General features: G+C 34.4%; 1 protein-coding gene and 1 long non-coding RNA gene across 2 annotated transcripts in view; both read right to left on the bottom strand.

The window, feature by feature from the left end:
* Positions 1-14,057, bottom strand: part of LOC147846022 (uncharacterized) — an 885,319-nt gene that overhangs the window by 269,217 nt on the left and 602,045 nt on the right. The gene's annotated exons all lie outside the window — the stretch shown is intronic.
* The window catches only part of tbcd (tubulin folding cofactor D), a 93,917-nt gene that overhangs the window by 41,993 nt on the left and 37,867 nt on the right, over positions 1-14,057 (bottom strand). The window contains exons 15-19 of the mRNA XM_087245093.1: positions 7,114-7,171; positions 5,727-5,756; positions 5,503-5,588; positions 2,232-2,312; positions 2,077-2,150 (exon numbers count right to left, since the gene is read on the bottom strand). Coding sequence (XP_087101219.1) covers positions 2,077-2,150; positions 2,232-2,312; positions 5,503-5,588; positions 5,727-5,756; positions 7,114-7,171 — 329 coding nt within the window. The remainder of the gene's footprint in view (positions 1-2,076; positions 2,151-2,231; positions 2,313-5,502; positions 5,589-5,726; positions 5,757-7,113; positions 7,172-14,057) is intronic.

The raw sequence follows: 14,057 nt of genomic DNA, 5'->3' as shown, positions 1-14,057 counted from the left end.
TAGATACTAAGAATCGGATGTTTGTTATATAATTGAAATTTGATGAGCAGTTCGGTGTTGGTTTTTATTTAAATATATCGAGCTGAAACTAAACAGCAATCTCTCCGCCTCCTCCTGATCCAAATTGTCATTTGTCTGGAATTTAGCAAATGTACAAATGTAAATTATTTTAGTAATCCTAATAGACCAAAAAAAAAGGTAAACAGTTAGTATTATTTAACATCAGACATTTTTTAAAAAATGGTTAGGTGTGTTTGTAAACATCTGGTTTCAACTTTAAACAATAAATTGACCCCAAATCTTTTCAAACATTGAATGATGATTTTTTTTTTTCCACAGGAACATCGGATGAAAGCTCTCTAAACTGTACAATATGAGATGATTATTGTTCTGATTTCCATTGTACGGCTATACATTTCTTTACTGCTATTGGACTAAACTTGACTTGACTAATCCTAAAAAAGACTAATCGCCAAGTTGAAAAACTAATTCATCCCCCCAATAACATAAAATTTTGTGTTTAATCAAGTGCTTTAAAACCTCGTCTTTAATAAGGCGCTTTAAAGACTGCCTCACAACAGGAATGCGATAGTGTTCACCTATCTGCAACAAATCGTCTTTCCTACATCGCTCAAAAACTTCCAATGTCGGATTAGCAACAAATGTTTCTAAATCAAAAGTACTCATTGTCTAAATTCTCACAAATAGCCTACTTACTAACAAAAGACCAAAATTGCAAAGAAAGAAAATGATACTATTTTACTGTCACAGTTTTTCTCCTTTTTTCTCTACACCATCCGAGTACACACACACAAAACTATTATCCGGGACTAAATTAAGATTTTAAATAATTTAAATACATCCCGGACGAGCCCCCAATTATATGTTACGTCCTTTTAGATGTTAATATTAAACTAGGAGTAGATGACAATAACATATATTATTTAATGTGTGTGACAAGCGGATGGAGAAAGAAATAAACTGAATCAAATAATCACTGCAATTATTTATTGCCCATATATCCAATGAAAACCAGTGAAAATATATTATACAGTGAAAGAAAAATATTTACAATGATTAAATAATGAATTACCTGGGGGGGAGAGGAAGTAGTTGAATGTGCTTAAATCAAAGAAATAAATATAACAAAACTCAGTAACTGTTTTCACCAAACTAAATTAAATATGAAAAGAAAAGCATGAAAAGAAACATCTTCAACGTACCAAACGTCTTAACTAAACTGCTCTAACTAAAAACAAAACATACAGAAAACAGCACATTCTCCTGAACCTAATGAACTAATACAAAATATCAATCTGAGTGTTGTATATGTATATCGCGCGACTTACTCACTCCTACACCTCTCCGAGGCATCACTCAAACATGTCAGTTAACTGGACAATTTCACAAACATTGTTAAATCGCAAACTATAGACAAGAGCATTAAACAAGCAAAACACATTCTCTCAGACTAGCCCTCGCAAGAGAGACTATCCTCACAGAGACCCACAGAAAGAATAAGAGCGAGAAGTGGCGAGAAGGAATGAGACAGAGAGAGAGAGAGATCGCCATTGCAGTTTGGGCTCGGCTTTTAAACGCTACGCCAACCAGCGATTGGTGGCGCAAACCCAGCGTCAACGGCCAACGTCATCAGCACGAAATGCGGATCCTCCAATGCCGTTCGTACCTGTAACACATGCATGAAACGACACACCCACATACAAACGAACGCACACACTTACCCAAAATACGTTCTGCAAGGGAACGTTACACCCTTAGATCAAGTGGAAGTTTGTCAATAGATTTAAAATGTCACTATTATTTTAGACAGGGGTGCCCAATCCTGTTCCTTAAGATCCATCTTCTTGCTGAGTTCAGCTTCAACTCTGATCAAATACAACTAATTCAAATAAGCAGGATCTGAAGGAGCTCTTGATGTTTAAAGACAGTTGTGTTTGATCAGGAATGCAGTAGATCTCCAGAAACAGGATCTCCAGAAACAGGAACCCCTCAACATGTCTATGGTTAAATGCCTAAAATCAGGCAGCCCTATACAGTCATATAAAGGCTTCTCACCAGTGTTGGCCATGTATTCAGGGGCCTGGATTGTTAGATTGTGCAACGCTTTCGTGGCAAGCTCTCTGATCGCCCTAATAAATGGAAATACAGCACCAGTTAGAAAAGTAAAACTGCATGACTTTTGTAAAACAGTACACATACTGAATACTTACCCATCCCAGTGATTGATTTTCATAGCCACCAAGTGGTCAATTAAGGGTTTGGTGTATTCCTCAAAACCAGCAATGTAAACACTGAAGGAGGAAAAAAAGCCACATTAGTATTAAATGACACTTCTGTAATATCTGACAGTCAGAACTTTACTTTTTGTTCTTTACATTTCTTTTCATTTCAGCTTCTCTGGGTATATTCATGATAATCAGGTTTAGTTATAGGAGTGTAGTGTGAGTGCAAAGTTTGCCTGAGCCCGAAACTGAAGATGAGAAGTGACTTTTTTATTTATTAATCGTTCTTAATTTTCAATAAACGCAAACTGTCGTAGTTTATTAAAAACGCAAACCTGCATGACAGCTGCATCTTCAGCAAACCTCCTAATACCTGCAGCACAAGGACTTTATGAGCGTCTAAAATGGCTGATCTGTTCGGCAAAATATTTGACTGTGTGTCACTGCATCCCAAACAACTAAAATGATATAACTAAAGTAAACTCCACTGTGCTGAGCGAGAGCGCTTCTCTTTTGTTAAACTGAACAGCATATCATCGATGACATAAGAATGCTCCAAAGTAAAAGCTTAAAAGTAATGTGAGTGCAGGCCGTCAGGGAAGACGGGACAGAGAAGATGCGTGCTTTGGCACGATTCAAGACAACTGTACATAGTGCGAGTACACCCGAATTCTGTTTAAGAAGAAATTAAAAAAAGAAATTGACGTTTTCCTTTTCATAAAAACAAAATCTCTTATGCTCAGCAAGGTTGCATTTATTTGGTCCAAAATAAAGGCTGTTTCTCAATATGCTTTCTTGTCTGCACTTGTGTTCTTGTGTTCTCGAGAAATGTCATCAACTGTCGCCAAAGCACTGTTCCAATTCAAAGTTCACATCTTGCCAAGTACAGATAAAATTCCCGAATGTGTACTTGCTCTGCCCCTTTGGCCAAGGATGCATCGAGAGGTGACTTGTGCAAACTTGCGAAGCTCAGGTATCCCAGAATACATTGCAGCACAACCAGCAAAAGCTAGTGGTGAAGGAAATACTTCTTTACTGTGTCACAAAATAAAGTTGTAACAGTTTTTCAGGTGAGAATGTAGTTGTTTTAAACTCGAATTGGCAATTTATTTACAAAGATAGCGCGTCTTCGACGATGTGCCACAGACTCTGACTCCCAGCCTGCCAGCGAGGGCTTCATCATCACCTCCCCTGCCGAGAGCAGCTTTACTTCGGCCAGTGCATCTCGGATGTACTGATGGATCTCATCTCTCCATTGTAGTTAAAACATGATATTTAATACATCTTGTCTATAACTAACAAACGGTTTTTGGTCCTTTAAATCTATTATTTGTTCTCAGGTGCATTATTTTGTCAGTAATATTTTGTTACCTTTTATAATTGTCTTTAATTATGTTATTGTGTTGTATGCTGTTTGTCTTTCGTTTACCAAATTAATTAATGTTATCTTCATTTCTTATTGTGTACGTCTTGTACTTTATACTATCTGATAATAAAATATACGAGTATGTGTATATTAATCCATTTCACTTCACATTTATATGAATTTATGTTTGCTTTTTCTTAAATCAAAAATGTAAATTTATAATACTAATATAATATTAATTACGGGCTGTGTTTGATATAATAAATAATTTTATTGTTAATGTACAGTGAAACCAATGAATCCATGGTGAGGTAAGTGACGTAATAAAGTACACTGCCGTTCCACTTGAAGAAGTATCCGACTTGTGTCCTTGCGTCCTTGGTAGTTTAGTCTTTCAAGTCTGAACTTGGCAAGTCTGAACTTCCAAGGACGCAACTCCGAACTTTGCATACTTAATATTGAGAAACAGCCAATGTAAACCTGTTATTTAAAATATTTATTATTTTAATATAATTTATAGCCTAATTTTCACATTTCATTTTTACCTGTGTTTTTAGAGTCACATGATCTGTCAAAAATAACTATATAATGATTTGATGAACACAGTGGCACGGTGGAACAGTGGTTAGCGATGTCAGTGGGTAGCAAGAAGGTCGCTGGGTTCGAGCCTCAGCTGGGTCAGTTGGCATTTCGTCAACTTGGAATTATAAGGTTCTGCATTCTGAATGATTTTGTGATATTGAGCTTAAACGTTTTTACATTCCATAAAGCAAACAGTATGTGTGTAACATTTGTTTTTTAAATAAAAAGTCATAAAATGTAAACAACTTATAAGAAGCATCCCATAATGTAAATTCGTTGTCATTTAATAAGAATATGGAAATAACTAAATTTTGACAAAAATGTCAGATAGAACTTTATGATTCTGAGGTGACGATTTCTGTGTGGAGTTTGCATGTTCTTCCTGCGTTCACGTGGGCTTCCTCCGGGTGCTTCGGTTTTCCCCACAGTCCAAAAACATATACTATAGGTGAATTGGGTAAGCCAAATTGTGCATAGTGTATGTGGTTGAATGGGAGTGTATGGGCGTTTCCCAGTGATGGGTTGCAGCTGGAAGGCCATCCGCTTCGTAAAACATATGCTGGATGAGTTCTTGGTTCATTCCGCTGTGGCGACCCCAGATTAATAAAGGGGGTTAGCCGAAAAGAAAATGAATGAATGAATAAACGAATGATTGAACAAATGAATGATTTGATGAACATTTCTTACAAAAATAAATGTTAAAACTGTGAATTAAAAAATTTGTAGAAATTTTTCATTTAAAAAAAAAAATCTATTACATTCGTCCCTTTGGCATCCAAGCCCCAAGTATTTAGTGATGTGATGTTTTTATCTACATTTATTTAGTTGTATGTATTTACTCTCATTTACATTTATATAGTGAAATGTTTATCTATATTTCTATAGGTGACCCTTTATTTTTATCCAGGTTTGACGAAAAGGAATCGAGCTAAAATATCACTTTGACAGTTTTTTACAGAAGGCTGGGCGGTAAGCCTCGAGTGTGGCTCTTCGCTCCCTAAGGCTAGCATTTTTCACATTGCTCTTTTTCGACACTGAGACACCGCAGTCAAAACGGTGACATTTTTCCGCAGGGTGCGACACAAGAAACCATGAAGAAAGCCACAACAGCATAACCTGTGCCTCTCTCATTAATGCATTTAAAACTTGGCGTGATTGATTATGTTTTGACCTCCCTGAGAGTTCAAAAAAATCAGGGTGTATTACTGATCATGTCATAATGTTTGCAGCATGTTCTCTCAAGAACAAAGGCCTTCAATTATGAATACCAAACAGCTCTTAGTCACACATTTTCAGCTTGTTCCTCCTTACCTGATAGTCAGGTAGCAGTTATTCAGGTTACCGACCGTGAAGTAGTCCGCCGCTGTGATAATGTCTATGCCATGAGGGAAAGTGCCCTGTGGAGACATGATATTGGTGCATATCAGATCAGGCATACTCAGACTCAAAGAATGGCCTGCTAGGCTATAGATCAGCACAGGTGTTTATAATGTATGTGAATGGTGTTTATCTAAGTGTGTTTGTTTTCGCTGTACCTGTCTGCCCACATTCTCTTGGAAAGCAGCCTAAATGCATGGGAAAAAGAAACAAACATTACATTTGTTGACATTTCTTATTGTATGGAGCTACAGTTTGGGGAATTAAAGCTAAAGTGTGTCGTTTTGTCCGGTTGAAATACTTTAGCAAATGCTCTAGCAAATTTTGAGGAGCTAAAATAGACTGCACAATAGACCGGCTGAGAGCGCATTAGTTGTGCGCCTCACTTACACATTGCTTAATACACACAGGATATACAACAAAACACAAATTTCTTTACAAACAAGAAAGAATTAAAGGAATAAATTATTACAAAAAATATTATTTTCTACATAAATATAAAAACTGCCTTCATCTCGGGGAGGCCTTTTTCAGTTTATTCATGACAATTTGTTTTTGTATAATATTATTAATCGTAGTATTATTTACTATATGCATATTTATATTTGTTTGATTAAAAACAAGCTTAGATTTGCCCACCTGTCAGGTTTTAGACCATATGGGGCATAGGATGTGTGTATGGATATAACTCAGCTTTTTGACCACACTTTGTTATTATTGTTTATTTATTCGTTTGCTGGAAAATAGAACTGAATTTAGAAATAGTTTTAAAACAAACCTTTGCGCTTAGCTAACTAAATTAATTATGTAGGCTAATGGATGTCTTTGCACTGAAAAAAAGTGTTGCATGCAGAACTGTTGCAAACAATTTCTTTGTGTTGAATTTAAACAAACAAATTAAGTTTGATAATGTTCAACTAAATTTGTTTGTTTAAATTCAGCCACAATAAATTGTTTACAACCACTTAACATACAAAAAAAAAAAAAATGAGTAAATCCAAGGAATCATCTTTGAATATTTTTTTTCAGTGTACAAACCTTTCCTTATCCATTAAAGAGAGTGAAAGTGGAAGCAAAGAATGAAAAAGGCTCATTCTCTCATTCTCGCGCTGCCAATGCTCTGTTTATAACAGTTTTTTTTCACTAGTGAAGCGTTCAGGTTTTCACTTACAAAGTCCTCCATGTAACTAGCAATTGAGCTATGGCGCAGGGCAACTGACTCTTAAAGGGAATGAGAGATGAGACTCTGATTGGTTTATTCTCAAAACACACCTATAACTCATTAAAAGAATAAGCTCAACCCTGTTAGACCATGCGCCACAGCGCAAAGCAGATTTTTCCATCCCTAAAATAGCAAAAGTGGATTCTGACACGCCCTTAATGCTTTTGCGCCATGTGCTTTGGACTTTGCACCTAGATCGTTAAAATAGAGCCCTTAGAGTTCAAGGTTAGCTTACTTTTAGTTCACAGAAAGACATTGTAATCAGTTTGCCAACTTTCACACATACAGTATCTGCATTAAAGAGTATTTGAGAACAAACTCACAGAAGCGGCCTTTCTGCAGGTGACGTTTCTGTCAAAAACTGTTGCGATGACCAGTGAACTGTAAAGAAACAAGCAAAGGAGTGTGATTAGTGAATGATGGGCATTTAAACCAGATGAAGGCTCAATCCCAATTCTACCTCTTACCCCTATCCCTCGTTTTGCACGGTTACGTCAAGGGGTAGGGGTGTCCCAAATCTCTATAGTTTGAAGGCGAAGGGCTAAGGGGAATGGGGTATATAGCCCTTCGAACAAAGATTTTTTCAGGACCACACTTGAAACCAAGAGCTAAGAAAATTTCCTAGAATACACCAGCCACAACGGCAGTATTGCTGAACATGGAAGTAAGGAGATTCACAAATTAGCATCTTTTGTCATTTTTACGAATTTTTACAACAAACAAGCACAAGTTTTAATACATTCATAACCGCATTTGTGTTTTTCCATCATCCTTAAAAAAATAAATAAATAAATAAAATAAAAAAAAATAAAACCGCAAAAATTTCACGATCTTTGATCCCTATTATTACTACTTTTGTATAGCAGTCCGACAACATTCTGACAATCGATGGCACTCGAATACTCTGTCAGAAAAGTCTAGTGGGTGGTAATGACCTTTTTACAGTGTCTGCTATAATGTTAGTGTTGTTTTTGGTGTGTTTACATAGGTGAATATGGCCACTGTGTAAATACACAGTACAGTTATGATTTTAATGCCACATTATATCAATATGATAACATATTATATATATCAGTAATTTCCTCAAGATAAACACCAAAAAATAAAGCAACTGGAATAAATACAGCAATCGTAATCATCTGATCTCACATGAATCATGAGATCGTGATGGCATGTGATTACATGTACAGATGCTGTAGTGCTGTCCCATTTCTTAGGGGTATTTTTGAAGCCCTTCCCCTTCACACTTGGTTTTAAGGGTCAATGGCAAGGGGTAGGGGTACAAAAATAGAATTGGGCTTGAGCCGAAATGTGTTCATATGTGCACAGGTCAAGTAATTGGTACCTAGACCAAACCCTGTTAATACTATACTGTATACAAAAATGATTCACACAATTCCTTCATGCTGCACTAACACAAATCGATCATGTTAACTTTATGGTTTTTAGAATTAACAAAAATGGACTGAACATAAAACAATTGCATTGATTGAGATCATTTTAGATTTGTAGTTTCAATTGGAGTTAATAAATAACGAGTTAGTATGCATGTTTGAAGAACAGATAAAAATACGCTTAATTTAATGTCAGAGGTTGGAGATATTTTGCGGCATAAAGGAATGTAATGCATTCAATCATTGTCAAAGCTTTAAATTTGACAGCTTTCTTCCATATGAGGAGAATTTGTTAATCAAATTCTTGCTTATCCTAACCAACTGTAGTTCCTAAACACAAATCATGCGACACCGGAACTAGTACTACAAATAATCTACCGTTAATCTAATTAAATAATCTACTTATAATCTACCATTTAAAAATGATTTATGTGCTGAATGATGATTTACAGAGAAAGAGCAAAAGAAAAAGAAGATTTTGGAGGAGGAGGAAGCTGCAGGGCTGCATAAAGAGAGAAAAAAATAGGTGGAGGTCAGTAAAAATTTTTGCAATGTGCTGCTGCTGTGGCTGATAAAGCAAATGTTTCTTTGTTTCCGTTTAATCTTACTCAAAAGCTTATTTATTCTAAACACATCAATTCAAGTTTATTTGTACACAACCTGACAAAAGTCTTGTCATCAATCCCAGATGTAAGAGCAACAAATAACAACTTGACTTTTAGTTGGTTATTTGGAAAAGTGGCAGATTTTTTCAGAGGAATCATCTGTTGAACTGCATACCAATCATCACAAATACTGCAAAAGACCTATTGGAATTGGCATGGACCCAAGATTTTCACAATAATCAGTCAAGTTGGGGAAAGAAAAATCATGGTTTGGTGTTTTATTTAGTATGGGGCTGGGCAAGGGATCTGCAGAGAGGATGGCAACATCCAACAGCCTGAGGTATCAAGATATTTGTGCTACTCATTACAATACAAACCAAAGAAAAGGGCAAGTTCTATAGCAGGATAGCGCTTCAGCCTCCACATCAAGGTTCCTGAAAGCAAAGTAGGTGCTCCAGGATTGGCCAGCGCAGTCATCAGACATGAATATTATTGAGCATGTGTGGGGTGAGATGAAGGAGGAAGCTGAAGATGAATCCAAAAAATCTTGATGAACTCTGGGAGCCATTCCAGCTGACTTTATTAATAAGTTATTTGAGTCATTGCAGAGATGTATGGATGTAGTCCTCCAAGCTCATGAGAGTGATACACAATGTTATTTTTTTAATTATTTTTTTTTGTCAACACCATGACTTTATATTCTATACCAGTGGTTCTCAAACTTTTTTTCACCAAGTACCACCTGAGAAAAAAAATTGTTTCTCCAAGTACCACCATAATGGTATTGAAATACATAGTAGGCCTAATTAAGCGGCTACAGCTCTGCACATTTCACAAAAATGGCTGATTAATTCTTATTATTATGATTATTTATTATTGTCAGCCACTTTAAACATTATTAATAGTTTGAACAATAACACAATTACAGGTAAAATAAAAAAATAAAACATCAATGTTTAAATTAAAATGTAATTTTAAAAGTTAATTAAAAATGGCACTGTTCTTAAAAAGTTAAAATAAAACTGTTGTACTTAAATATGAAGTATAATCATAAAGTAGCCTATTCATCAAACCAGCAAATGTTTCTTTGAGCTCATAAGGTTATCGCGTATGTCATAATATTTATAAATAACTCTGATAAATTTTGAAATATATGTTGCATGTATATATGACTTATTTACGTTAATTTGTATTTTAAATATATGAATTGGATTTACATATTTAAATTATAAATTACATCTGCTTACTGCTCGTTAGAGTAGGCTTTGTGTGGCAGCGAAGCAAGTGATTAAACTATACTTGTCAACATTTGGATATAAAAATACAACATATGGCCCCAACAACCGTTACAAGTATGAGGAGAAAAATAACCTCACATGATTAAATACATAACAAACATTAGAAAAATGAAAATACAATAAAAAGTTTAGCCTATTAAAATCAATTTCCCGATCACATCTTCGGTCTCCTACGCGTCAAAGGGTTAAAAGGGTGTTCATCAGCGCTACCAAGCCGACCAATCACAGAGCTTGTGCTACGCGTCGTTGCGACGTGTAGTTACATTTTTTGAGAGGTGCACATAAGCAACGTCGATGGCCACGGTGTAGGGCTATGCGTCAACGCCGTAGCATACGCGTGCGTTTGACGCAGAAGTATAAATCAGCCTTAATCCAGAGGCCTTTGCCTTTCAAATCAATAGCCTATCTATTGAGTTTATGACACGACTCCAGGCAGCACAGAGGCAATTAGCATCAGCGCTGGTTTGTCAACTCGTCTGTGTCAAACTGTGACCAAAAATATCCTTCTTTCAGTTAATATAGGCTTTGAAACTGAATATTTCAATTTAATTTTATTTAGGCTAGATTATTATTTTATTTAACAAACCTTCACAATATCAACTCGGCAACTCGTGTTCTGGTGCTGAAGCATATAGCTGACTTGTTTGAAGCACTTCACCCCAAAGGTTATTTGTTATTCTTTATTCCTTTAAATAATGTAGCCTAGTTGTATTTTTAATGATTAATGAAGGACTTATAAAGCTTTGTTGTATTGTTTACCTTTTTTACAAATAGCAGAGTATTTACAGAGTATACAAGTACAGAGTATTTGTGTCACCTAGCAGCAACTGTGGTCATACCTAAAAACAAGTTATTTTTCCTTTATAGCGGCGACGGTAGATTGTGCGGCGGTAATGGCCTCATTAAACTCTCACCTACTGTAAGCCACTTCTAAAACCAAATCATCAACTAGAAGTCAGGTTATTATTTGTTATTCTGATGACTTGAATAGGCGACGAGACTTTTGTCAGGTAGTGTCCTTATTTTCTCCTAATTTTGAGATTATTAATATTTTTACCTATAATGAATTATGACAACTTTTGTTTAATTGTATGCATACATCCTCCTAATCGTGTTAGTATTTTGATTATTATTATTATTTCTGATGATTTTTTAAGACAGCTATTTTTACAATTTTCTGTACATCCTAATTTGTTTGTTTTATTATTACTTATTGTTAATATTATTATGATTATTGGTTATAATGATTTATGACAGCTGTTGTTATAATTGTATGTATACATCTTTCTAATTTAGCTAGTTTGACAACCTAGGGTTACACACATTCAGTGCTTTCACTCAAACATGCACACCTCTAAAGGTCTCCAGTAATGAGGCATATTATTAAAAACAAGCGTGTGTCTCATCTCAAAACTCATCTATCATTTCATTTCACCCATAAGCCTGTTGCACTCTTTTCCCTTTATTCCAACACTCCTCCTCCTTCTTCTCGATCGAGCTGTGTGAACGTGCCCGCGAGGTATTCCCACCGTCACTCACAGCCTGGGAGAATGAAGTACACAAACATACACACGCACAAGCCTACGGGCTGAACACGGCCGTGCTGGTTTCGATGAACAACTGATAGTGGCCTGAAGCAGCATAAAATGGACAAAGACTGAACATGCAAGCAGAGCAAGACGTGTCACTGTTATTGCTTTATAATAACACCTTACGGAAACCATTGAAAACTGCCTGTCATTGACTTTAATTGACAATTTCTTCCATAGACTACAATCAGAAGACGTTTGGTACTCTGCTCGTGTTTTAAAAAACTTATAGGGATAAATCAATGATTAAATAATAATTGTCTGGTATGACAAATGTCTTACACTGAATTCCAAATATTTCAAAGTCAGACATGCATTATTGCTATATTTTAAAATTATTTATAAGTGTACTTTATTTGTACAGATAGTATATATTTAAAAGTGCAATAAAAGATGGTTAGTGTTGTATTAAAAGTGGTATAAAATATACATTTTTAAAATATTTAGGTAGTAAATTAAAAGTATATTTTACAGTAATGCTGTGTCACAAAAAGTATAAAATTTGTCATCAAAAATAAAGCACTATGTACACCATAAAAAGTGCCCTAAGTGGACTTAAAATGTAAATTTGGGAATGTATTTCTGTTATACTTTCAATAATTTATTAGTGTACTTTATTTGTACAGATACACTGTAAAAAAGAAACCTAATTTTACAGAAAATATCTCTAAACTTTTTACAGTAATTTTTTGTCAGTTCAAATTATATTCAAAACTTAGTAAAATGACAAACAATCTCTCTAAATTAACAGTTTAACTTTCATTTTAGGTACTTTATCATTAAAGACAAATTACTGACATTTGTGTTTTTATACAAAGAAATTACAGTATTATTTATAAAGTATTTTTCTGTTATTTAAAATTATATTCAAAAGTCCGTAAAAATTACAAACAATATATGTAAATTAACAGCTTGACTGTTATTTTATGTACCATATAATTAATGACAGATTACAGCAATTATCCTGTTTTACACAATAAAATTGGCGTATTATTTACTTTTTTTCCCCCCATTTTTTAAGTACATTTAAAATAACATAAAATTAAAGTAATAAATTGTAAACACTTGCTCAGTAAAAAAAAAAAAAAAAAGTCAAATGACTGGCAGCTACGGCTGCCAAACAAAAAACAATAAAATTATAGTAAAATTTCTTTGTTGAAATAAAGTGCAAAAAAGAATAAATCGACAGATATTTTCACTAAAATGTTAACAGAAAAACACTGTTATTTTACAAACTTCCTAGATTATTACGATCAAATCCGCTCACATGCACCTGTTCCAGATTCCGCAATTGTTTACGTGGTTTGCTGCCGGGACTGACCATTTGCCTGTTATTTGTCCATGACTCTGGATTCCCTGCATACATCCGTTTGCCCCTGTGTTGACTGTTGCTTGCCTGACCATCTCTGTGTAATAAACCTGCATTTGGACCTGCACTTCGTCAGCGTCCCCTTCATGTTACAGTTCCATTTCATTTAAGATTTGTAACTGAATCATTCCATATAACTTAAACCTCTACATGTTTTACATAAATACTATTCAATAAAATGGAACAACTGTAATTTTAAAGTTGTGGGAATTTTAATCAGTTGTATCTCGTTTTCTGTTTTTTTTTTTCAGACTTTTTTGATCCAAAATAAAACTGTTAAATTACGACCATGAGCATGTCTTGGCATTTTATTAAAAGTGTTTAATCGTAAGAATTTAGGGAAAATTCTATTAAAAAACATTCTCCTGAACTTTTAGTGCCGTCACTTTATTGATGTGTTTGATCATAATAATCTAACAAAAGTCTCTAAAATAACAGTGTTTCTTTGTAAACCTCTTAGCGTGTAACTTTATTGAACTGATTTGATCGTAAAAATCTAGAAAAAGTCTGTAAAATAATAGGGTTTTTCTGTAAAAAAATTAATGAAAATATCTGTAGATTTATTATTTTTGGTGTGGTTTTTGTTTGGCAACCGTAGCTGCCAGTCATTTGACCTTTTATATATATATATATATATAAAAAAAAAATATATATATATTAGTTCAACCTAATGGTGAGTCAAAATCGCAGTCAAGTGCACCTAGTTTATCTAAAGTTTACTTTAAATAGTATTCAAGATGAACTATTAGTACATGAAGTACAACATTTGTCACTGAAAATGGAGCATTTTACATACACTATGAAAGTGTACCAAGTTGACAATGTATTTTAGTATACTTTTTTTCTAATCTGGTAATGTATTATTATATTTTAAATATAAATGTATTTTATTGTTACAGACAGTACATTTAAAGTGCAATAAAAAGATGGTTAGTATTGTATTAAAATGGTATAAAATATATTGTTTAAATATTAAAGTAGTACATTAATGTCTATTTTACAGTAGTTCAAC

This window comes from Danio rerio, chromosome 3, assembly GCF_052040795.2.
Source record: "Danio rerio strain M-AB ecotype USA chromosome 3, GRCz13ab, whole genome shotgun sequence".
NCBI classification, from domain to species: domain Eukaryota; kingdom Metazoa; phylum Chordata; class Actinopteri; order Cypriniformes; family Danionidae; genus Danio; species Danio rerio.
This window is presented reverse-complemented; position numbering and strand designations above follow the sequence as displayed.